At 35.1% G+C, this 26,001-nt stretch overlaps 1 protein-coding gene across 1 annotated transcript in view; it reads left to right on the top strand.

The window, feature by feature from the left end:
- The window catches only part of LOC137248781 (odorant receptor 63a-like), a 35,698-nt gene extending 9,832 nt beyond the window's left edge, over nucleotides 1-25,866 (top strand). Inside the window, exons 3-7 of the mRNA XM_067779684.1 lie at nucleotides 3,272-3,370; nucleotides 4,318-4,483; nucleotides 4,623-4,728; nucleotides 25,597-25,752; nucleotides 25,813-25,866. Coding sequence (XP_067635785.1) covers nucleotides 3,272-3,370; nucleotides 4,318-4,483; nucleotides 4,623-4,728; nucleotides 25,597-25,752; nucleotides 25,813-25,866 — 581 coding nt within the window. The remainder of the gene's footprint in view (nucleotides 1-3,271; nucleotides 3,371-4,317; nucleotides 4,484-4,622; nucleotides 4,729-25,596; nucleotides 25,753-25,812) is intronic.
- Nucleotides 25,867-26,001: the final 135 nt, after the last annotated feature.

The raw sequence follows: 26,001 nt of genomic DNA, 5'->3' as shown, positions 1-26,001 counted from the left end.
TGTAGTATACCTTGATGATATATCCATAGCATCGACCGATTTAAAATCACAAATAGAATTGCTAACAGAAGTCCTTAAACGTCTTGCTAAGCGTGGATTAGAATTAAACGTAGGCAAATGTAGCTTTGCTTTTCAGGAGATAAAATGTTTGGCTTATTCGATTAACGAGAATGGAATTAAGCCAAGTGATGATCATGTTAACTCAATAAAAAATTATCCTATGTCCCGAAGTTTAAAAGAGGTTAAAGCTTGCTTAGGACTCTTCTCCTATTTCCGAAAATTTATTCCGAACTACGCGAAGATTGCTAATCCTCTACAAAGTTTACTTAGAAATAGATCAAAATTTGAAATCAACGATCTATGTATTAAAGCTTTTGAAGAACTTAAATCTAAGCTTATGTCAAAGTCAATTCTATCAACTTATAACCCGGATAAAGAGACAGAACTGCATACAGATGCCAGTAAAGTAGGTTTTGGAGCTGTTCTCTTGCAGCGGCAAGAAGATGGAAAATTTCATCCGGCATTTTATTTCACTAAGGCAACACAACCACATGAGTCACGTCTACATAGTTTTGAGCTGGAGACACTCGCAATAATACATGCGTTAAGAAGATTTGATTGCTATTTTCGAGGAATAGCTTTCAAGGTTGTTACGGATTGTAACGTGGTAACTTTAACTCTTAATAGAAAAAACGTTTGTCCGAGAATAAGCCGTTGAGCACTGGAATTACAAAATTGTGACTATAAAATTCAACATCGAAATGGGGTGTGGATGCCTCCAGTAGATGCCATAATTCTGAGTTCCGTGAAAAACATGCATAATTAAAACGCACGGCATATTTGACGACAAGAAGCAAGAAAATTTATCCCTATGCAGCAATTTCATCTCTGACGCCTGAGAATGAGCCAGTTCGCAAACAATTGGCACAACCTGGGCTGTCAGATGTGATGTCCTCTGAAGAGATCAGTCAAACTATCGATGAGAGTTATAATAATCATACTGAGAGTTCTAAGAACGTAACGGTATTGCAGATAATATCAAATGTCAAGTAGTTAATCCAGCGGATATGAAATACTTAGACTTCATGACGCGAGCAGTTCAGAATAGACATGAACACATTTTAAAACTTGGAGAACGCTTAGAAACAAATTGTAGAATGTTACAAGTTACAGGACGGTATAGTTTTTGGACAAATCAAATCAAGTTTCCTCCAATTATATGTTCCATCGGAAATGGAATCTATTGTAATGCGTATTATTCATGAAAAAAATAGGTAATTTAGGAATAGAAAAGACATATGACGAAATTCGAAAGTTTTACTGGTTTGCAGGTATAAAGGATAAAATTGTAAACTATATAAATAATTGCATTAAATGTATAATGTGTTCCACACCAGTTCGAATATATGAAAGAAACCTCCATAGTATTGCAAAAGAATCAGTGCCGTTCCATACATTACATGTGGATCATTTTGGACCTCCACCTTCAATAGATTCGCAACGGAAGCACATATTTGTTGTTATTGATGCATTTAAAAAATTTGTAAAGTTATTCGCTGTTAAATCAACTAGTACGAAGGAAGTAATATCATGTTTTGAAAAGTATTTTACCAGTTATAGTAGACCCAAACGAATAACAGGAACGTGTTTTACATCACTTGATTTTACTTCTTATCTTTTAAAATTGGTTCAGCTCAGGCTAATGGATAGGTAGAGAGGGTTAATAGTACATTGAAGAGAGTGCTGGCAAAACTAAGTAATCCAATTAATCACGCTGATTGGAGCAAGATGTTAGTCAAAGTCGAATTTTCGTTGAATAACTCCAAACATAGCTCCACAAAGTATACACCATCTCAACTCTTATTCGGGGTTAGCCAACGTGGAACTACCATAGACTATCTCAGTGAACATTTAGAAAATAGGCAAAACTCAAGTAACATCAGCCTTAATTAAATTAGATCAGATGCCTCCAATAAAATTCAGAAATCGCAAGAGAGGAATCTTAAGTATTTTCTTCAGAGAAGTGAACCTGCAAAAGTGTATGAAAAGGGGGAATTTGTTGTTATAAGAAATATTGACAACACGGTAGGAGTTAACAAAAAACTAATTGAAACTTTCAAAGGGCCATACGTTATCCATAAAGTGTTACCAAATGACAGATACGTCATTAGTGACATAGAATATTGTTAAATAACTCAGCTCCCATACATTGGTATTGTACAAGCATCTCATATGCGCAAGTGGCTTCTTAAATAATCAACTTCCTTAAAATAAAGCAACACTAATATGATTGTGGGCAACCATAAAGTCAGAATGGCCGAAGTATGAAAGCAAAAATAGTAATAAAGTTCAAATGGAAAAAAATCTACGTTCCTTCAGATGTAAATTACATGTTATGTTAAGCTAGTATTAGTTGGAAAATAATTTGATGAGTGTGCGGTATACATGTATCATGTTGGTATTTCGTAGATGTAAGCATGAGTATATGTGACCCGGTCTAATCCAAATTCTATCATTGGCATTTCTGCCACTTTGGTGGCATCCTCAGATTTTTTGGACTATCGGTCAGAAACTGGTTTGTGCTTTGCCTTTTGCGCATGACTGTTCATAATGCAAAAGAAAAACTACTAAGAAACTGAAGAAATGCATTGTTTATCTTTAACAGCTGTTTCTCGCAATTTCTTTTTTGAGTCATAAGCCACCTTTTCATAGGCCGGGTCGCATATGTTGATGCATTTAGATAATGTTGTTGTTTTTAACAAGGTAAACAGAGTAGTATAATGCGTATATACGCTAACAATGTAATTATTTTACGTGTATATTTGATATATTCTACGTAAATACGCTCAAAGTATATTAGCTCTGATATATTTAAGTTGTGCTGATAAGGCAACCTAATGTAATAAGCAAAGAAGGAAGAGAAACGAAAAGAATAAAAGAAGCAGTTGTATTCGGAGAAGAAAAGAGATCCGTTGCATATTACACGTGTAATCGGGTCAATGAATTTGTGAATGGATTCTTGAGATTAATTCTAGGTTTTTGAACTTTTAATTCGTTAATAATTCTGATAAATTTTTTAACTTTAGTTTTTGACTTTTGAAAAATAAATTACAATATTCATCAAAGTCTCCGTTTAAAAAAATCAAAAATTTCTCCGTCCGCGCTAATTATAGTTTAAATGGCTCAAGTTTATTACAAATAAAGAAATAAAGGCGCAATTTTATGTTAATACAATCTAGGTTTCATAAATTTTTTTTTTTTTTCATTGCAGTAGGTGCTACGTCCTTTTCTGATGATAAGTCAATGTCATTTCCACTTTATTATATACACTTGATTTTGGATTACAGCGGAGGTCATATATGCGCCTGGGGTAGGTACCTACACATTTTTCTATTAATACTAGTAGTTATTGCAGTCCAATATTATGGAAGAACTAGCAGAATGGGCAGACGTCTTTCTGCTGTATCTTTGGTCTATCTGCGTAACTTTGAAGAAGTTTTTACCTCTTATTCTCCTTCCCCTTCCCACCATCTTTTTCTTATCCACCTTATCGACACCTCCCTCTGCTTTTCTCTCTCCCTGCATCTCTTTCTGCCTCTCCGTCTATTCCTTCACTTTTTTTCTGCTTCATCGATCCCTATCTCTCTATACTTCCCAAAAAACGTATATATATAATATTGTATTTCACTGGCTTCACTTGCAGTGACATGACACTACCATGGCGGAGCCACATGAGGTGCCAGCAGGGCGACATACATACAAAGCAACGCGCAAATAACATGTAGTTTGTTTTTGTTATTCGATGGCCTGAGGTCAAAATCGTCAAAACTTTAAATACTAAATCAGATAAAAAAAAAGTATCAATGTTTTCCGGCAGTCGCCTGTATGGTTCCACTATGGGCAGCTTCTTAATCTTGTCAATATGCATTTGTGTGTACCAGGGCCCGTGTCGTGTACTATAGCAGTATCACGGAGAAAAACCAATTTTACTGAGATGATATATATGAGTCTGTCAAACAATTTGTATATTTATATTTCAATAAAACATGGATCTAATCAAACACATTCATTCAAAGGATTCACCATTTCTATTGTGCTTTAGAAATGGATTCCAATCACGGATCGTATAGCACGATATCAACCCAGGGGTCAAGTTCACGTCCTGTGAAGTGATAAAATGAAAAAAAAATACCTATACAAACATTTTTTCAGAACGTGAATTGGCCCTCTGTTATCATTTTGTGACAATCTTGTTGTCGGTGTGCTTTAATTTACAACGAGATAATTAGTATTTAATCAATCTAATTTCCCTCTTAGGTTCTTTTTGCTTCGATTTATTATTTGTAACGCAATGCATTTATTGTACTGGCCTCATCAAGGTACTTTGCTTAATGATTTCGCTCTCTACCTCGGATTTGGTGCCAAAAGAGTCACGTGTGGAATACATGTGTTATTGCATTCGTCATTATCAAAATACTTACGAGTATGTATATACATAAATATACAATTTATGCATGAGATTTATTTGGTGTTAATATAATAAAAGCCGTTTATTAAAAAAAAAATATATTTTTTCTGTTGATAGTTAACTCTCATATATATACACTTACGTTTAAATCCAGGTTTTTTAAGGATACTCAGGAAATGTACATGCACGTAAATTTATCGCATTTCTTGATGATCATGGTGGAGTCTGGCATGACTTTGTTCAACATCAATGAATCGTTGGTGAGTTGAAAGAAATTTGTTATTAAGGTAATTTCTTTATCTGTATTTAATTAGCGAGAAATACTCATATTGCTTTATATAATTGTTTTTGTTATTGATAATTTCTTTAATTTTTATTTAAATAATTTTATTTTCTTAAATTGAAAAAAGTTCTTTTTTGTAAGAATAAATATATAACAAAAATATAATATAATATTTCTTGTACGGGAAAAATTTTTGTTTATAATATATAATAATAAATAAGAAATAGAAAAAAAAAAATTTATGTTCTTAAAAATATCAGTGAAAATTTTTATCAAATTTCGTTAATAAATTTTTTAATTTTGATATTTTAAGAAAAAACTTCTATAAATTTTTAACTAATACTACATAGAACAATCTCAAAATCGTTTTCTAAAATTTTCGAAAATTTTACGAAAATCTTAAACCTTTTATTTGGAGTTCTGCGAATTTAATGAGTTGGCAACACTCATTGAATCGAAGACAGACGTCCCAATCCGTTTGGGAGAAACCAAAGGAAGACAGGAGTTGCATATGATCCATCAAGCAGGAAAGGTGTGGATAAACGCACGAGGCTGCAAAGTTTCCAAGATCATGTGCAAAGCCTTCGATATCAGACTCACAAAATGTCTCATATTTCTGAAGGCAGAATAATTAAGACGCACGATGGGCATACTAACTGGGCACTGCCCTATGGCATCACATGCTTATTGGTTAGACCTCGTCAGTAACAGCAGGTGTGGGAAATGCGAGCTGCAGGAAGAAATAGTTGAGCGCGATCTGTGTTCGTGTTCTGCTCTTGGCAGAGGGACGGAGATGGGCTCTTCCGTTTGGTCATTAAATATTTTCTGGTAATGCTATGGACACATCAGTCTATGCGAGGTTTTTATTGACTGGCTAGTTCAATCTAACTTAACCTCTGTGAATTTAAATATGCAATTTTGTAGTCCTGCGCATTGATTTACGACAATTTTTTTCCATACAAAATATGGAAATATACATTTTTTTGGAAGAAAATCTAAGACACATTTCGGAAAAAAGTTCGAAAGACTTTTAACTTGTACTTTATAATACTAAAATTGACTGGGCTATAATACTGCGCACCTAAAAAAAATTTGAGACCTTCAAATAAAAAGTTTGAAACTTCTGTCAAATTTTCTCGAATTTTGGAAGTTTTTCGAAAACATTTTTAATTAAGATTTGTATAATTTCACTTAAAAATATTTTTAAATGTGGAAAATAAAAAAGAGATAATTAAATTGATGAAATTTGAAAAATTTTTCCACTTGTTTTTCTTTTTTTTTTGCTGTAAATATCTCAAAATGTAAAAAAAATTCACCTGCAATCTTCATCCATTATATAGGAAACTGACAAGCTGACTTTCGCTTCTATGGTAATGTTTTTAATAGGCTCCACTTGCATGTGCGGCATTTATTGTTATAATGGTCAACAATTCAGCGACACTGTAAGTGTAAAGAAGCAGTTAGACCAGCCACCAAATTCCAAGTTTCGCTAACGCTAAAGGTACATCTCCAAAGATCTCTAAAACAGTATCAAGTGCTCAGAAAAGCATGCAAAATTTAGTACATTGCGGTCGATCGTAAGGAATAACCACCATAGTCCTATATGAAAGTGTAGGTGTTAGGATGTTACTACCTGTGACCATAGATTACTTAACTTCACATAGTATAATAATAATAAAAGTAAAACTTGGTTTCTCATTTGATGTCCAAACGATAATTGTCTTTATTTGCGAAGTTACCTTAGTATTTATACAAAATTATTCTAATTAATTTTTATGAGCTACCTACATTACATACTTACATATTGAGTATACAAAATGTGAACTGCGTAGATAGCTACATATATTCGGCTCGGTGGGAAGCGTAAGCTCAGCGTAAATAACATTAGTTGTGGGAAATACATAGTGGGCAAAAACGGAATAGAGTATGGAAAATGCAGTTTTAGCGTAAACGAGTCATGGGAATAAATTGTGTGTAGGAAAAGATTTTTAGTGAGTAATTTGAAAAAGAAGAAGCTTAAAGTTACGAGACATAGACTATATGTATGTAAAAACGAATGAATATGTATGTAAGAGTCAATGCATATCAAGACATACCAAAACGAAAATATGTGTTTGTTCAAATGAATGAATGACTGAATGAATGAATGCTACACCATCCGCCTTTGAAAGAGTAGTCATACATAATTTGTGCACGAATTATTTATGGCTACTCAAGCGATACTATTAACTTTTTAATCCGCATGTGCTTACTTTGTTTGATGTTTTTTTTTTTTTTAATTTTTTTTTTTTTTTTTTTTTTTTTTTTTTTTTTTTTGATATGGGCCTGTATTTTATGACATAATTTTAACTTGATATCAAAGAATAGTTCACATTTGTTTTTCCCTTTTGTTTTTTGTGATTTTTTTTACATTTGCTTTTTTTTTGTAAATATTTGTGAGTACGTAATGGAGATTATGAGTAAAGTGGAATGCTTTTATTTATTTAAGAGTGTGCTATTGTAATTAGTTTTCAAATTATTTCACTATTTTATTTTATAGTAGTTTAAGCATATTTTTATGAATTCATATTTATATATTCTGCATTATAGGGAATTACTGTGTAGTTCATTTTTCTTTCGATATTTCCTACTGTAAAGGGGATTAAAGTGTAGTTACTTTTCCTATCGATTTTTCTATTCTAAAGGCTTACATAGCTATGTAAGATTATTTTTTTATACTCAACCTGCTTTGCACACAGAGTATATTAACTTTGATTGGTACAAAGGAATCGAGATAGATATAGACTTCCATATATCAAAATCATTAGTATCGAAAAAAAATTCGATTGAGCCATGTCCGTCCGTCCTTCCGCCCGTTAACACGATAACTTGAGTAAATATTGAGATATCTTCCCCAAATTTGGTACACGAGCTAATCTGTACCTAGAATAGATTGGTATTGGAAATTAGCGAAATCGGATGATAACCACGCCCACTTTTTATATATATAACATTTTGGAAAACACAAAAAACCTGCTTATTTAGTAAATAATACACCAAGAATGTTGAAATTTGATACGTGGACTGATAAGGAGACTCTCGATAAAACTTTGAAAAAAAAAATTTAAATGGGCGTTGTACCACCCACTTGTGATAAAATCAATATTACAATTATTATTAATCATAAATCAAAAATCGTTAAACCTATCGTAACAAAATTCGGCAGAGAGGTTGCCTTTACTATAAGAAATGCTTTGAAGAAAAATTAGCGAAATCGGTTAAGGACCACTTTTATATAAAAGATTTTTATAAGGGTCGTGGACGAATAAAATAAGCCATATCTTTGCAAAAAAGAGCTTTATATCAATGGTATTTTATTTCCCAAATGGATTTATAACAATAATTAGGAAAAACTTCAAATTTTAAAAAATGAACATGGCACCGCCTCTTTTATGACTAAGAAATTTTCTATGTTTCGGGAGCAAGGATTTTACCAAGGATTGCGTAAATTTTCCAATCGCAACGAGTAAAAAATATTAGTTCTGCTTATTATTTTAGTGAACTGCTCCTTAAATAGCAGTCCGCTTGTTATTAAGCAGATCTGGCAGGATCCTTTCAAGAATTTAACAGTCTGCTTCAAAATAGCAGTCTGCTGATAATACTTGAGTTGAAAAAAGTAAAGTTGGATGTAGTCCTGCTTGAGATGTTTAGCAGACTGCTTTTTCAATAGCATAGACTTGATGCTTTTAGACATGTCGAACTTGGAATAACGGGCAAAGTTTGGAAATCACCTGATAATAAAATGAGTGCCCCACCAAATAACTGTTGATTACTACGACGATCTTGCAATGTTCGATTGAGCGCTTCCAATGATTTCTTATGTGCCATAGGGCACTCATGCCATACAATGGGCTTGCACGTGCTGAGTACTTTACTCATTCCATAATTTTTGGTAATATTGCATGTTGGTATTTCAGTGTATTGCAGATTCAATGGTAATTTAAATGGGGAATGTGTCGTTCTACCACCGTGTAATAAAGTTGCTGCAATTCCAGATGATGCGTCTGCCAAAGCGATATGGTTTTGCCATCATAGTTTGGTCAATAATAATGATATGAGGAATGGTTTGTCTGTACCACCAGGTGCATCCAAGAAATATAACCCACCGCGTCCGTTCTCAACTGCTGTATTTATTGTATCGTATGTTACCTTTTGTTGGGTGAGCAATTTCGGTTCATTCGATTGCACAAACGTATTCAATTCATTCACTCGTCGCAAATTAAAATCAAAAATATCAATAAGCTGAACGATTTGGTGCTACCAATTCCTAATTGTGTTAAGGCTTTATTTACGATTGTCAAACATTGGTGCTCAAGAAAAATTAACGCCTCATTGTAGATTTCAGGAGTAAACTGCATTTCGTTGTCTCTACTTGTTACACGTAATCGATGTAATATGTCGTCACTCATGTGAAGTCTTTATGTCTTTCCCCTAGATCTTTGGGTTTGAGGGGAAACATGCAGTTAATATGATTGCGAACAATGTACGTATCTGATGTGGTGAAGAAGTTGTTGATGCATCGGTGAGGCACGCTTCCCAATGTGCATCATTTTCAAGTAATTTCAATTTTTGACAGGCCTCTCAATATGTTTCACACAGTTGGTCATCAATTGTCTTCAACTCTTGAAATGATGTTGGTCTACGAACGTTAACCAATAGCAACCGCAAATAAAAGTACTCTGCATTATTCGGATGAACAGAATAAATTCGTCCTAGTGCATTGGCTGAAAATACATTTGCATGTGTTTCAACTGGTTTACGTTGTTTGCGGCGTTGGACTTTTTTGGCTGAAGCATTCCACGTGAAATATGTTAGTACTTCAGAATAAAGCAAAGTTTTTGCGAACAGATCCTCTTGACATAACTTAAAAAATGCAGTTACTGGGCATTATTTGCTGTAAAATAAACACGTTGTCCATTTTCCAGATGCACTGGCATATGAAATACGGTTGGATGTCTTTCATGTATCGAAAATGACAAAATACGGCATACTGCTTCATTGCTGCTAATATATCGTCCCATTTCATATAGATTTGTTTCATCCATGTTTCAATTTTCTTTTTCTGCAGCCGTATCGCTTCCTTTGGTGACATATGTATTTGATTGGTTGGACCGAATTGCAGTACTCTACATTGATGTGTGATTTATATGTTTCCGAAAGTATTGGAGAGTATGACGCAACGCAACGATTATCGACTTCAAGTTCGTTGTTCCTCACTGTCATTTTAATAGATGTACAATTATCTTCAGTTGGCCGACGGCAATATTGTTGATATCCATCATTACCGGTTATAGTTTCTTGAATCAGATCTCTCGGATAACGTTTCGAACATTTTCCATCAACCATACATGGTGAATTGGGATTAAAAACTCCACATGGACCATGAATCGTATTTTTGGTAACGACTTCAAATAGTCCTGGATCGCTTTTTGAATTAGGAATTTCTGCTGAAATAACCTGGTCAATTATATCAGGAGTCAGTTTACGATTAACCAAACCAAAATATGTGTAATCCTCGTTTCTGCCATTCTATCGAGTACATCCAACAACGAACTGCTCCATAAATATGATATTTAGTAATAAAATCCATGAGAGATCTCAATTTTTGTTTGAACACCCGGGCAGCAATATCATGACCATCCGACGATGATTGTCCAGGCAATAAAAGCCGTTTGATTTCATCCCATGCTGGATTACAGCGCTGTTTTTAAAATTGAATACATTTTTAACCGGATGTACAAATTTGATTTACGTGTAATTGGATCTCTGGGTTTAATGTTAAAGTGATAACCATTTTCTCTATGACAAAATATTACGGGATACTGCAACGCATCGTATGATCGATCTGTTTCTGATACTCGTTGAACGATATCATTTCTCCGATGCAAAATAATGTCCCGGGACTCAAATTCTTCTCCAACAATAACAATTGCAACTTCTTCAATTTTTGGTGCATTGTATAGTCTTTCGTGCTCCCAATTGGTCTTTTGTCAGCTCTAATAACAATTTTAAGACCATCCCAAGGCATATGATCAAGTGCAGTTGTGAACAATCGGATCAATTCATTGTGCTGATGAAACATTCCTTGTAACGATTAAATGATGTTTCATTTTGTTACCGTGCTGATTGCACTGCGCTGATTTGCTTCATCATTCGAATTTCCCATGAAGTAAATTTGAAGAAGCTTATGATCTGCATCTGTTGATGGCAATAGAGAGCCAGCACGATGATAAATTTGACCGTGGATTTTAAATGTTGGCATGTAATTGTCTGTGATTATATTGGTAGCACCGAATGATGTCATTTGAAAACACGTATTGTATTTGCGAATATTGGTCAAAAAATATTTTGATTCTTGTGTTTCACCGGAAAGCAATGTGAATACTGGTTCTGTTGGTAGAAGTAATTCTAGAAATTTAACCTTCCCGCTATAAAAACACATTCCAGGCGATTCATTTGGAAACTTGAATACATTCCAATGCGTACAGACTTTGTTCGTGGTTCCAATACTGATGGGTGGATGTGATTCGAGATCGAGATCTGCATTGTATTCGAAAGCCTATCGATTGAAAGTCCGGAAATGACGGACACGATTTATTTGTCGTAGTATTCTTTCATTCATATTTCGTACTTCTGGATTATTTGTTGTTCGCAAAGCTCTCATTCTTAATCGTCAAGCTTCAATTCGTACCGTATGTTGTTCTTCGTTTTCATTAGCACGTGACTGTGCTGTTGGTAATTTGTTCATTTCATTACGCTGTTCATGTTGTTCCTGACTTTCATTATTTCTCGCAACTGTATTCTGTTGATGTTTTCCTTTATTCCGACCGATGTTTTGTCGTCTCGGCGGCATTTTTTTCAATTTCGGTCCTTAAAATATATGTCTGAATACATTGGTATTCAAAAAGTATTGACATGTGAACGATTTTCCCTCTCTTGAGAGTTTTCGTTATCGATTGCCATTTTTAAAATGATAACTAAACTCAAAATAGCTTTAGTGTTCGTAAAAAGTGTGCACTTAAAATCGAAATGTAAAAAATGTGCAATATATACTGAAAAAGAATGGAATTTCATGAAAATATTTGTTTTAAATTTCTGATTAGATATGAAATGAATTAATTTTCTTTCCAATAAGAATTTTCAAACTCACAAACGAGGTAATAACATTGCGAATTCGTATTGAAACTGTCAAATATTGAAAATATGTACCATGTAGGAAATTGGCATTTACAGCTACTGACACCTACCGGAGGGTCTCGGACCTGTTCCTAAACCATTCTCAAGACTGGATGAAAAAGTTTGTATAATGGTTTAGCTATATTGATGTATAATTTTTGATTCTATAAGCCTCACACAAACGGACATTCATTTTTATATATATAGATATTCTAATAAATTCTTATGAGCTACCTACATTACATATTTACATTATTACATACTTACATACTAAGTGTACAAAATCTTGACTGCGTAGATACATATATTCGGCTCGGTGGGAAGCGCAAGCTCAGCGTAAATAACATTAGTTGTGGGAAATACGTATGGAAAATGCAGTTTCAGCGTAAACGAGTCGTGTGAATAAAATGTGTATAGGCAGAGGTTTGTAGTGAGTAAATTGAAATAGAATAAGCCTCAAGTTACTAGACGTAGACTGTATGTATGTACAAATGAATGAATATGTATGTAAGAGTCAATGCATTTCAAGAATACCAAAACGAAAATATGTGTTTGTTCAAATGAATGAATCACTAAATGAATGAGTGATTGAATGAATGCTACAATAGATTACTACTTTTCCGCGCACTTGGTACTTCTTTGCCCTTGATCAAATATTGCCTTCATATCAGCGATGTGCAAACTGAGTTAGTGAATAAATAGCACAGTCTCGCAAGTGAAAAATCGGTGGTTAAAATTTCGACGGTAGTGAATTCGCCTACATGCCAATACTATCGCAAGAACTGTTGCGTGTGTGTTCGAAGCTGCCATAGTGCATAGCGGCTAAAATTCTTATTATAATTTTAATTTTTATGTAAGGCGCGATAACCTCCGAAGAGATCTAAGGCCGAGCTTCTCTTCCAATTTGCGTCGTGCTCCTTTTTGATTTTTCCTACAAATTGGCCGGACAGGACCTACATGTTTTATGCCGACTCCGAACGGCATCTGCAAGGCAGATGAGTTTTCACTGAGAGCTTTTCATGGCAGAAATACACCCGGAGCGCTTGCCAAACACTGCCGAGGGGCGACCCCGCTTAGAAAATTTTTCTTCTAATTGAAAAACCTTATTTCTAAAATTTTGATGTTGCTTTGCCCGGGAGTTGAACCCAGGGCATACGGCGTGATAGGCGGAGCACGCTACCATCACACCACGGTGGCCGCCGATTTTTATACCTTTCATGAAAATGAAATCATATTTTAAGTGTGCCTTGAACTTCAAAATTGTAAGCCCTTAAAGGAGAAGAGATAAACCCACCAATAAGTATACCGACTTGATCAGGATGACGAACTGCTTTGATTTAGCCATGTCCGTCTGTCCGTCCGTCCTTATGTCTGCTTGAAAACAAAAGATTTCCTCAATTTTTGAGATATCTTGATAAAATTTTGTCAGCGGGTATATTTTGGTGTCGGATTAGACATTTGTCGGAATCGATCGGATCGTACCACTATAGCATATATCACCTATACAACCGGTTTTTCAGATAAAAGGTTTTATTTCCCATATTTATCGGTCAAATTTCACCAAATGCTTCTGAATATGGCATATATTGTTGTCTGAAAAAATCATAGAGAGCGGTCTTTTACTTACTTACTTAATTGGCGTTTAAACGGTTATGGCCGTCAAAGAAGGCGCTTCAGTCGCTTATTCGCTCTTCCAACTGGCGCCAGTTGGTCACACCAAGGGAGCTTAAATCGTTTTCACCTCGTCCTTCTGGCGGAGTGGGGGCCGCCCTCTTCCTCTGCTTCAATAGGCGCATTCCGATAAAAACACTTTTAGCCGGACCGTCATCTTTCATTCACATAACATGGCCTAGCCAGCGTAGCCGCTGCCTTTAATTCATTGGACTATGTTGATGCCTGCGTAAAGCTCGTACAGTTCATCATTAAATCTTATTCGGTACTCGCCTTCGCCATCGCGTAGAGGTCCATAAATTTTTCGAAGACCTTTTCTCTCGAACACTTCCAGAGCTGCTTCATCTGATGTTGTCATGGTCCATGCTTCTGCACTATTTAGCAAGACGGGTACGATAAGTGACTTGTAGACCATGATTTTCGTATGCCGATAGAGGACTTTAATTTTCAATTGCCTACCTAGTCCATTGTAGCATTTATTGGCAAGAGTGTTTATTCGCTCGTTTATATAGCATACTAGCTGGATCCCGGGGTGCTTCGCTACACCAATAGAAATATTGGAATAAGAATAAAATATCATAGAATTTTGTAAATCTTTATTTCAATTCTTAATCCAAAACATTTGGATACACTACATTTTTAGTTTTTCCATTTGGGATATGAATAAACAAACAATTTGTAATGCCTACTCTGGAACAGGCCACGTATATCTGTCCGTGCGAGAAGCACGGTTCCTGCAAATTCAATCCGCATACTCGAAGCATTTGTACTTGCACCTTGTTGACTGACATAGCAAATGGCAGGCGCACTGGAAATTGCAAACGCTTGAATTCAAATAACATGTATAAGCACAATTTCACCTTTCGCTTTGCCGGTCAATATTGTTGCTTCAATTAAATTCGTCATCAACTTTTTTACATTCAGTCTTGTTCCATTACACAATTTTGGTGCACGTAAAATCCGTAATAAAATAACTGATGAGCCGACCTTCAAATTCAAAAATTCAACTGGATAATTCACTGCGTCATCTTGATTCATTGCGCTATCCACTGACTTTTATGTTGTCACCACACCTGGCAATTTTTTCAGAATGTGATAATTGATTTCATTGACATGTACAGTTTTGGGTGCCAGTATTGCGCGTTCTCTCAACCAATTGGAAACACTCGTTCAATTCGTTCTTCGTTTGATTGGATAATTGTACAAAAATTGTTTGGCAATGTAATCAAACCATTTGTTTTGTCGATTGGAGTTTTGCCATTTCCGGTCTCTAACAATTGCTTCGAGAGCTGCTCTGCAGACTGATAATTTTGCAACTGAACACGCATGTTTATGTGTAATGTTAATTTTTTCACGTATCGCCACAGTAGGGAAGACTTCAAATATGCATTGATCTTATCTGCTGGTGTTGATCGTGGAATAACGGGCAATGTTTGTCGAAAGTCACCTGAAAATAAAATTAAAGCAGCACCAAAAAGGTTTCCAATTTAATGCTTCCAATGATTGTTTGTGTGCCACTTTACACTCATCCCATAGAATGACAGCTGATTGTTGCAAAACTTTTGCCATCGCTGAAGTTTTGGATATGTTACAGGTTGCAGTTTCAACCACCTGTATATTTAATGGCAATTTTAAAGCTGAATGAGCTGTTCGTCCTCCATCCAATAAAGTTGCAGCAATTCCAGAAGAAGCGAGTGCCAAAGCAATTTTCTGTTGCTATCGAATAGTTGCTAAAATCAATGAAATAACAAATGTTTTTCCGGTGCCGCCAGGTGCATACAAAAAATATAATCCACCAGTGTTATTAGAAACAGCTTGCATAATTTTGTCATATATATCCTTTTGTTGGTTGTTCAATTTGGTGATGTTGGATTGAACAAATGTACGTAAATCGTCACAATCGAATTGTTGTTCACGCTGCAACTCTCGATCAAATAAATCAAGCATTGGACGATTTGGTGAAATCAAAGCTAACTGCCCCAATACTTTATTGGCAATCGCAAGACACATATCTTCAATTATTATCAAAGCTTCATTGTACATTTCCAATGTAATCAACAAATCAGGATCCATTGCTCTACGACGCATCCGAATTAAAATATCTTCAGTCATGTAATCTTTATATTTATTCCACAATTCAATTGGATTCGATGGCATGCATGTTGATATTATAATTAAAAATAGCATTCGTATTTGGTGTGGATGAGATGAAATCGATGCATCATGAAGTGTTGCGTCCATATGAGTGTCCTCTTCTAACAAATGCAAGAGCTGACATGCTTCGCGATATGTCTGACAAAAATGACCGTGAACTGTTCTTAAATCCTGAAATAATTTTGGTCCTCGAACGTTTATCAATAACATTCGCAAATAGAAACATTCAGCATTTTTGGGATGTACCATGTACATCCTGCTCAAGGCATCTGTTTGGAAAATACCTGGACGAGCATCAACTGGTGTTCCTTTTTTACGCCGTTGAAATTTTTTCGATGATGCATTCCAGGTGTAATATTGCGGTATATCACCATACATCAAATTTCTGGCAAATGTGTCGATTTCACACAATTTAAAAAAAGCAGGTAAAGTAGTTGCTGGTGGTTGTGCTGCTCTCTGCTGTACATTCTCAGTAGTGAAATAAACTCGTTGACCTTTCTCCAGATGAACTGCCAAATGGACAACAACAGGATGTCTTTCGTGCAAAGGAAACGAAAAGATACGCTAAACTGCTTCATTACTGCTTATGTATGGCCCCATTTGATTTTGAGTAATTTCATCATTTCTATTTTCACCATCTACTCTAAAAACAGCCATATCACTTCCTTTATTCACATATTTACAAATGTATTTGATAGACTTTACTGAGTTACAGTACTCAACATTTATGTGAGCTTGAAAAACTTTTTACAGTATCGGTGAATATGGCACGACCCAACGACTGTCAACTTCGATGTCTGGATTGCGCACTCTTATTATCGCCGTTTTACCATTATTTTCAAATGATCGACGTCGATAGAATGGATATCCGTCATTACCTGTTATGGTATCGGAAATTATTGCTCTCGGATACCGCTTTGAACATTTCCCATCGATCTTACATGTTGAATTCATATTTATTTCACCGCATGGACAGCTAATCATGTTTTTTGTTACCACTTCAAATAATTCTGGATCGATGGTTTGATCTGGTATTTCGGCTGATATGACGCTATTAATCTCGTCCAGTGTTATTTTACGTACCAGCCATATCAATATGTGTGCGTGTGGCAAACCTCTTGTTTGCCATTCAATCGAGTTCATCCAACATTGTACTTTTCCAAAAACGCTTAATTTCACAATTAAATCCATCAGTGCCTGCAATTTTTGCCGGAATACACGTGCTGTAACATTGTGTCGATCTGTTGGTGACTGACTGTCGAGCAAATTATTTTTATATCGTTCCACATCAAATTACACGTAAAAGTGATGAAAAGATCTGGTCGGCCGTATTTTCGAACATATGACATAGCATCTTGTGCATATTCGTGCAAGTGGCGTGGACTAACAATATAAGAAGCTGGTAATATCATCAGACGTCAGGAATCATTCACATTTGCATCATTCGCTATTGCATCTTGCAAATGCATGTACTCTTCAGATCGCAATTTGGCTTGATTGAATCGGATGAAATTGAGCCGTTCAGTTTCAATTTTTGCATACATGTCTACAATGTATCGGTGAAAAATTTTACCAGAGCTCAGTATGTAATTTTGTTCTTTTGCACGAATCATCAATTGATAAGAATATAATTCGTTGCACTAACTTTCTTGTGAACATCTCGACCTGTAAAAAATATATTCATTCGATTTTAAATTTCAGTTTTTATTTAATATCTGATTAATATAATTAGTATATTATTTACCGGTTCTTGGATCTATCATTGGTATATTAATGTGATAACCATCATCAACTTTCCAATGTAGAATTGGATATTGTAATGCGTCGTAACTGCGATGAAGCCCCGAAACACGCTGTAATTGTTCATTTCCACGATGAAGTACAATATCGCGAGATTGAAACTGATCGTCAACAATTACAATTGCCACTTCATCAATCGTCGGTACATTAAATCTTCTGGCATGATCACCAATAGGCGTTTTATCCGCTCTGATTATGATTTTGTGATTATCAGATTGCATACGAGCGAGAGCGGTTTTGAACAATTTCACCAATTCATTGTTCTGATGAAAAAATCTTTAGAGATCGCAAATAAGCGCTATTTTTGTATGTGAGCAAATTGTGCAACGCTCATCCAACTCACGATTTTCATCTCCGATAAAATATATTTGCAAAAATTTATGGTTAGCGTCAGGAAATGGTAACAATGTACCCGCTCGATGATAAATCTGACCTTGAATCTGTAATACGTATGCAATGTAATTTGATGTTGGATCAGAATCCTTAAAAACATTGTAGAAACTGTTACTTAGATCTACAGAACTATTAGATATTCCACATGAAATAATCACCTTAAATGTCGGCATAAAATTGTCTCTTATAATATTTGTAGCGCCAAAAGAAGTCATTTGAAATGATGAATTGTATTCTTGTATATGATTCATAAAATGCTTGGACATTGGTGATCCTCCAAAAATCAATGAGTGCAATGGATCAGGTGGATTTTCAAATGCCGGCAATTTCACTTTGCCATTAGCACAACACATGCCAGCCGTTTCACCCAGAAACTTAGCTGCTTCACACTGTGGACATATCGCACTTATTAATCCAATATATCCATGCATACTGTAATCAATTTGTGGATCGTAATTAAAAGCAGCACCATACATATTTTCTAGAACGCGACACCGTATTTGTCCTGGTCGTAATGGATTTCTTTGCCGCTGTGGTTCTGCAGATCTATTTCGTGCATATCGTTCACGTCGTATTTCATTTTGTTGTGACAGGTCATCAATACTTTGCGCTCTTCTTTGAAGTAACATTCTGTTAGCACTACGCGTACGTCGATCGATATTTTGACGCCTGGATCGAGGCATTTTCTTCAAGAGGAAGGAAAAATTCACTAAAACTCCACGTTCAACGCAAGAAATTTAATTTAAGGAAAGCACATGTGCAAACAAAAAATCCGCGGTCGAAATACACCCACACCTATATGTCCAAAAGACAAAACGAAAATACAAACCGTGCAAAAATTTTTATGAAAAAACACAATAAAACACGTGCGCTCGATTAGATAGAGTTGAAATCACCAAATGTATTCTGTAAAATGAACGAAGGAAGAATATTTGAAAAAATAAATTTGAAGAGAAAAACATGATACACCATTGCCACAATTTTCTACTATATTTTTGTTCAACGATACGACATACTTACAGAAGGAATTCCCAATGTATTATAAATATTGGTATGAATGCAATTGAAAATGAAGAAATACACAATTATGAATCGAAAGCTACATAAATATTGAACAGACGTGTTGATTCTCCATAGTTTATAACAAAAAGGCCTAATGTCAATATACACCGAAAGTACGATGTGACAGATATGTTGTGTTGTGGTGTATCTCTTTCCATTGTATCTGAAAAATCCCTTTTGCCAAAATGGCAGCCATGTTCATTGTTCATACTCTTGTCTAAGAAAACTCGATCAGATGCAGATGAATCAGTACAACACATCAAAAGTACATTTCTTCATTACTTTATTTTTTCATTCTTAAGGCATCAGAGTAAAAAAGTTAGTAAGTGTGTAGGAACAACAATTTTCGGGACGGAGGTGAGTATATTCGTTGAACTCGAGGGATCCATGAGTTAGGTTACCAAATATTTGTAGCGATATTGATTCGAAAGCAGGTGGGCGAATGTTTCTAATGTTGACTTGATCCGTATTTCGAAGAAAAATTGTATATGTAAATCTTATGGCTATCAGATTTGGTAGTCGTAAATTTGCATGTTGAATGGCAACAGTCAACGATTCTGTATATTCGTTTTTCCAATAAGTGATTTGTCGTCGTGAAAGAAGATTGAACACGTTGCACCGAACCGTTGTTTGTTGGAACAGTTGTGTAATGAAGAGATATTGTAAATTTTCAGTAAGGAAGCGAGCATTTGAAATGAACCAGTTGAAATCTGCGGAACGTCGGGTTTTGATTTCGAAAAATCTAAAATATTGATCGAAATAATGCATCAGCGCTTCGTCGTCAAAAATGCGATGAACTCGATATTCTTGAACTCTTGTTGCCAAAATCCCAGCCAAAAATGAATTTTCCGATGCGACATATATGACATCTTCATCAGAATGCAGTCGGTCAGCAATTTCAAAGATTATGTCACCTGTATTCATGGTTGTTTCTGCAGAAAAGCAACGTAATTCTATTACAATGTGGTTTCTTTGACACAATAAAATCACACTTAATAAATTTAATGGGACATTACTCACCGAATTGAAGCACAGCATATACCGAATTTACTTGAATCCAGTCATTTATTTCTTTTTTTCACAGTTTTTATGAAAAAAAAAAAACAAAACAAAACAAATGGCTTCTTTTTTTCGTTTGGTTTTCACTTGAGAAATTCCGAACGTCAAATTATAATTCGAGAAACGTCAGTTCCATTGAATAATGCAAAATGGAAATAAGCACCATCTATTGGTATGAAACGTAGCTTGGTGTGATATATCTCATGAACCGCTCGACCAAATTCAATCAAACTTTACAGAAACCATCTACATGATAGCCCAAATTTACCGTGGAATTTGTGGTTGAATTTGGTGAAGCCGGTCTCAAGTTATAAAGTAACACCAAAAATGTGCACTTGTTTTTACATATATACTAGCAGACCCGGCAGAAAATGTTCTGCCCTAAATTTGGTCTATCTGCATACATTTTAATAAGCTTTTCCGTTTAAATCTACCCTCCCCCTCTTCAATTTTTCTTAATCCTTTTATTCATTCTTCCCTCCGCCTTTTTCGCTTCATCTATCTCTATCTTCCTCTCACTCTATCTCTTTCTCAATCTCCTTCCCTCTTTTCTCTTCCCTCAAGTTGTTCTCATTCTTCTTCATCCCTTATTGCCAGTCCCAGAGGGTGGTATCTATTTTGTGTCAGTCCCAGTCCCACTCCGAGTCTCAGTCCCAGTTCTAGTCCTAATCCCAGTCCCATTCCGTCTCTGGTCTACTTCCCGGAAAAAAGGATCGCAAATCGAATAGTACGTATGTAAATAGGTACGTGGGTATTATTAATTCATGTCTTTATTTCGGCTTCGCATGCATATTTATCAGTATTGCCAGGTTGATGCGGCTAAATGGAATATCACAATGAAAATTACTTTAAAGATCTCAGCAACAACTTTCATTTGATATCCATATTACACACACATTTTAGTGGTATCCGGGTCCACGTTTTGGCCTATATCTCGAGACCATAGTCACCAATAGGTATGAAACCGACCCTGTATTAAAGCACTCATCAACAGCTTCAATTTGATGCTCATAATGTAAAAACACATCCTAGTGTTACCCTGATCCACGTTTTGACATATATCTCGAGACCCTAGTCACAAATAGGTATGAAACTTAACCTGTACTAAATCACCCATCAAAAGCTTTCATTTGTATAAACACATTCTAGGGGTACCCGGGTCCACGTGTTGGCCTATATCTCGAGGTCTTAGCCACCAATAGGTATGAAAACTACCGTTTACAAAAGCTTTCATTTGATATCCATATTGTATAAACTCTCTTTAGGGGTACACGGTCCACGTTTTGGGCTATATCTCGAGACCCTAGTGACCCAGGGGTACGAAAAATTCCCCGTGACAAAGTACTCATAACAGCTTCCATTTGATAGCCATATTGTACAAACACATCCCAAGATTATCTTAGCATAAAAAATATATCGAAGAATCAAATTGCCTTATACTATGTTCAAACAGAAAAATTAATTGAGGCAATATTAATTCAAATTGAGTGGTGTTCATACAACTCAATTTAGCTTACACAATAGTAATTTGATGGCCGGTTGGCTCATATCTACAGCAACAACATACCTGTGTTCAGAATGTCAAAATGTGCGTGTGGGAATTAGGTGAATGGAATGGAATGAAAACATAAAACTTTTAAATTTGTGTGTGTTGTAAGATAATGTGTTCAATGTTTTGGTTTCATTTTGAGTTTGCCATCCTCTTTTGACAATTCCTACTCCAGTGAAATGAAAAAAATAATATCAGCTGATGAGATGAGCCAACCATATAGTTGAGCCATGCGCAAGTGACTTTTAAATATACTCAATAATAAACACACTTTACAAGGTTGTATTTACAGTTTGAAACAATTTATTACGCAATTTTTTTCAAATTGGCAATTTCTTATTGATAAATTGCGTAATAAATTGCCCAAATGGTACAAATTGCCAATTTGGCGTGTGTTTGTACCTAGTATTAGTGCACAAATATTTGCATATACAGCCAAAACAATCAAAAAAATAAAACTTTTGTTTGAGAGTTTTAAGGAAATTTTCAACGTTTCTAACGAAAGAATATTTTTCAAGAGATGTATGCATTCTTAACCATTTATGTTGCATTCACTTGGCATATATATGTATATATATATGTACATATGTCAAGCTGATATGACATGAAAATACATACATATATCCATACATATAAATGTACTCACGAAGTTAAAGAACGCAACGAATGCTCTGTATGCAACTATGTGACGCATCAAGTCTTAAGCCGTGGTTACTCACGAACGTACGTACCAAAAACGTGTCAGCTGACACAACCTATCTTATGAGTGTGCAATGTAAACGAAAACTCACCGACGTGGAACGCCCGTACGTACGTAGCACGGAACGTAGAAATCAAAACAATTTTGATTTTTTCCGTAAGAACGTGTCAGCTGATCGCTCTCTCACTAGACAGAGTTGCCTAGTAAACTTTTGTACGCTAATTTTTGACCGTTTGCAATTTTATGCAAAAACGCCTAATTAAAGTTTGAAAAATTGTGAAAATAATTCGAAATAATTATGTAAAAGTGCTGATTATAAATATTTTATCTATTTATACTTATTTAATATGTATTCCGGCCTTTTACAATATCAAAAATTAAATTGGAAAAAGTTGATGTTTCCATAAGCATGCATGCAAAATGGTCAATGGCAACAGTGCTTATCTGTAAACAATACACACACAAATATGTTATGTACATGTACACAGACGCACACATTGATTCCTACGGGCTTGAGAGTTCGGTCAAACGTGCTTCGTACGACAAACGTCCTTACGTACGGCACACGTCGGTGGGTAACTGCCACATTATGCGGCACGACATGGACACGACCTATCTTATGAGTGTGCAATGTAAACGAAAACTCACCAACGTGCAACGCCCGTACGTACGTAGCCCGGAACGTAGAAATCAAAACAATTTTGATTTTTTCCGTATGAACGTGTCAGCTGATCGCTCTCTCACTAGACAGAGTTGCCTTGTAAACTTTTGTGCGTTAATTTTTGACCGTGTGCAGTTTTATGCAAAAACACCTAATTAAAGTTTAACAAATTGTGAAAATAATTCGAAATAATTATGTAAAGGTGCAGATTATAAATATGTAATCTATTTATATTTATTTAATATTAATTCCAGCCTTTTACAACATCAAAAATTAAATTGGAAAAAGTTGATGTTTCCATAAGCATGCATGCAAAATGGTCAATGGCAACAGTGCTTATCTGTAAACAATACACACACAAATATCTTATGTACATGTACGCAGACGCACACATTGATTCCTACGGGCTTGAGAGTTCGGTCAAACGTGCTTCGTACGACAAACGTCCTTACGTACGGCACACGTCGGTGGGTAACTGCCGCATTAAAGGCTCCATTACTGATACTTAGCATAGACTTGACTTGGCTTGCGAACTGTCACTTACAGTTCTGTTAAATTAACATTGCATGTTACTGATTACTCAAAACTTAACTTGACTTAGAAGTCTGTTGAATTTTGATTTTCTATGTAAGTTCTAAGTGACGTTTACATTTTGAGATGACATTTTTTTGTTTCCATTTCATTTTGACATTTGGTCATACAAATTGACATTTATTTAAAAATAAATTTCAACGCTGATTATGATGCCAGGTTGTATGCGCCAAGTGGAGTATAATCGTGGCTAAGTTGCCAAGTTTACGCCAAGTCAAGTCAAGTCTATGCTAAGTATCAGTAATGGAAGCTTAACTCAAACCAATTTTCGCGCACAGTTGATAGCGAACAACCACACATATTGCATTTTTTTGTAAAAATGTTCTTTTTGTTTAAACAATTTGGCGATATAAGACAGGAATCAAGTTTTTTTTTTGATGCAGAACGAAGGTAAATATTTCAAAGTTTTATTGAAAATTAGAATTTTTAAATCCAACCATCCGTTTATGAGTTATGGCTGTGTAAACAAAAATTTTATGATTTTTTACTACATTTTGGCAATTTGCCACGCCCCTATAATATATACCTTCAAATTATATAAACTGTACCATCTCACGTAGCTAAGCTTTCAAATGCAAATAACCGTTTTAAAATCGGAGCATTCTGTGTGAAGTTATGTGCGTACATAGCAATTAGCGCCTCTATTTTATAAGATTTATAGAAGATAGATATAGATAGATAAGATAAGATGACCTATCAAAAGCTTTTGATAGATATCCAATGCAACTATATGTTCTGAAAAGAATCTTTTCGTAATTTCGTACCCATTTTAACAGCTAGAAGCTTAAAATTTCACCAAATACTTACGTGTACGTGATACATTGTTCAGATAAGTGATTTATGGTCATAGCTTTCTTACGCAGACCACAAGAAAAAAGAAATTTTGTATCTACACACAAAGTACCGATCTATTTTTTTACCCAGCTGTATTTGTACACAGGGTATTATAACTTTGATTTGAAAACCGTTGGGTGTACAGCTATAAAGGAAACGTGGTAGATATAGACTTCCATATATCAAAGTCATCAGTAACGGAAAAAAAATAAATTTGCTAAGCCATGTCCGTCCGTCAGTCTGTCTGTAGGATAACAAGATAACTTGAGCAAATATTGGGATTCGTTATACGTGCTTACCAGATAGATTGGTGTTAAAAATAAGCGAAATCGGACGATAACCGCAATTTTTTCGATATCGAAAATTTAGAAAAATAGAAAAAATTAGACTATTCACAAACGAATGCCACTAACATAATGAAATTTGGTGGATTGTTTTTATGAAGGAAAAAATTATTTCCAGAAAATTTTGGAATATGGGCGTCGCACCACCCACATTTAGGTGAAGAAAATTTGGAAGTTTAACAAGCCGTAAATCAAAAACTTAAAGATATTACATTGAAATTTGGCAGAAACATTACCCTTAAATAAATTTTGAAAACGGACCTAACCCGCCCCTTTTTCTGTTACTCTTTCGAAAATAATTTTAGTGCCATAACACGAGCAAAAATCTTCGAATATATTTACTTTTTATACTCAGCTGCAATTGTACACAGGATAACAGCGTTTCGCGTACACAGCTGGATATGTACTGTTCGGTTTCGCCCGATATTGTTGTTGTTGTTGTTGTTGTAGCAGTGCTTCGCCCCAACCAATAAGTGTGACCGATCACAAATTGTCATCAATATCCTCTAACGGGGGTCCAAACTTATACTTTGAGTTTCACCCGATCTTAGACTTTCTTACTTGTTTATATTATTTTTATCGAGAATGTCGCTTAATTATGTCCATCTGTTCACTATATATTACATATCCTATATAGCCGATTATTCGGATATTACGAACAGGACACGTTTATTGCCCGTTTCCATTCATGAAAGGTATGAAATCTTCGGCACAGCCGAAGACGATCGGTCCTTACTTGTGTTTGTTGATTCTGAGAAAATTATCAAATTTCTTCATTACCACGCTTTTTTTGTCTTTTGAATATTTTACAGAGTGAAGAGATCTCGCTTGCACTAAATAATTGTCTATGGTATGAAGAATCTAAGGAATTTCAAAAGTTGGTTCAAATGATGTTACTTCGAACTAAAGACGAATTGCATTTTGATATCTCTTGGTTTGCTCGGTTGAACTACGACACTATGATTAAAGTAAATATTTATATCTATAATTTAAAATATTTTATATGCATTCTTTTTTTTTTATTTCAGATATTTAGAATGAGCTATTCATATTTCCTGCTTCTACGGGATATATCGGATTAAGCAAGAAATGAGCGATGTTTTTGAAATACATATATATCGTTGGCTTAATGTGAAAATGTGCTAAGTCACTTTTTACGAATTTTACAGGAGACGGAAAAAACTGAATAATTTTTAAAATAACCCTTTTTTTCAAAA

This window comes from Eurosta solidaginis, chromosome 4 (genome assembly GCF_040869045.1).
Source record: "Eurosta solidaginis isolate ZX-2024a chromosome 4, ASM4086904v1, whole genome shotgun sequence".
Taxonomy (NCBI): Eukaryota; Metazoa; Arthropoda; class Insecta; order Diptera; family Tephritidae; genus Eurosta; species Eurosta solidaginis.
Note: the sequence above shows the minus strand (reverse complement) of the source record. Positions and strands in the feature narration are given on the sequence as shown.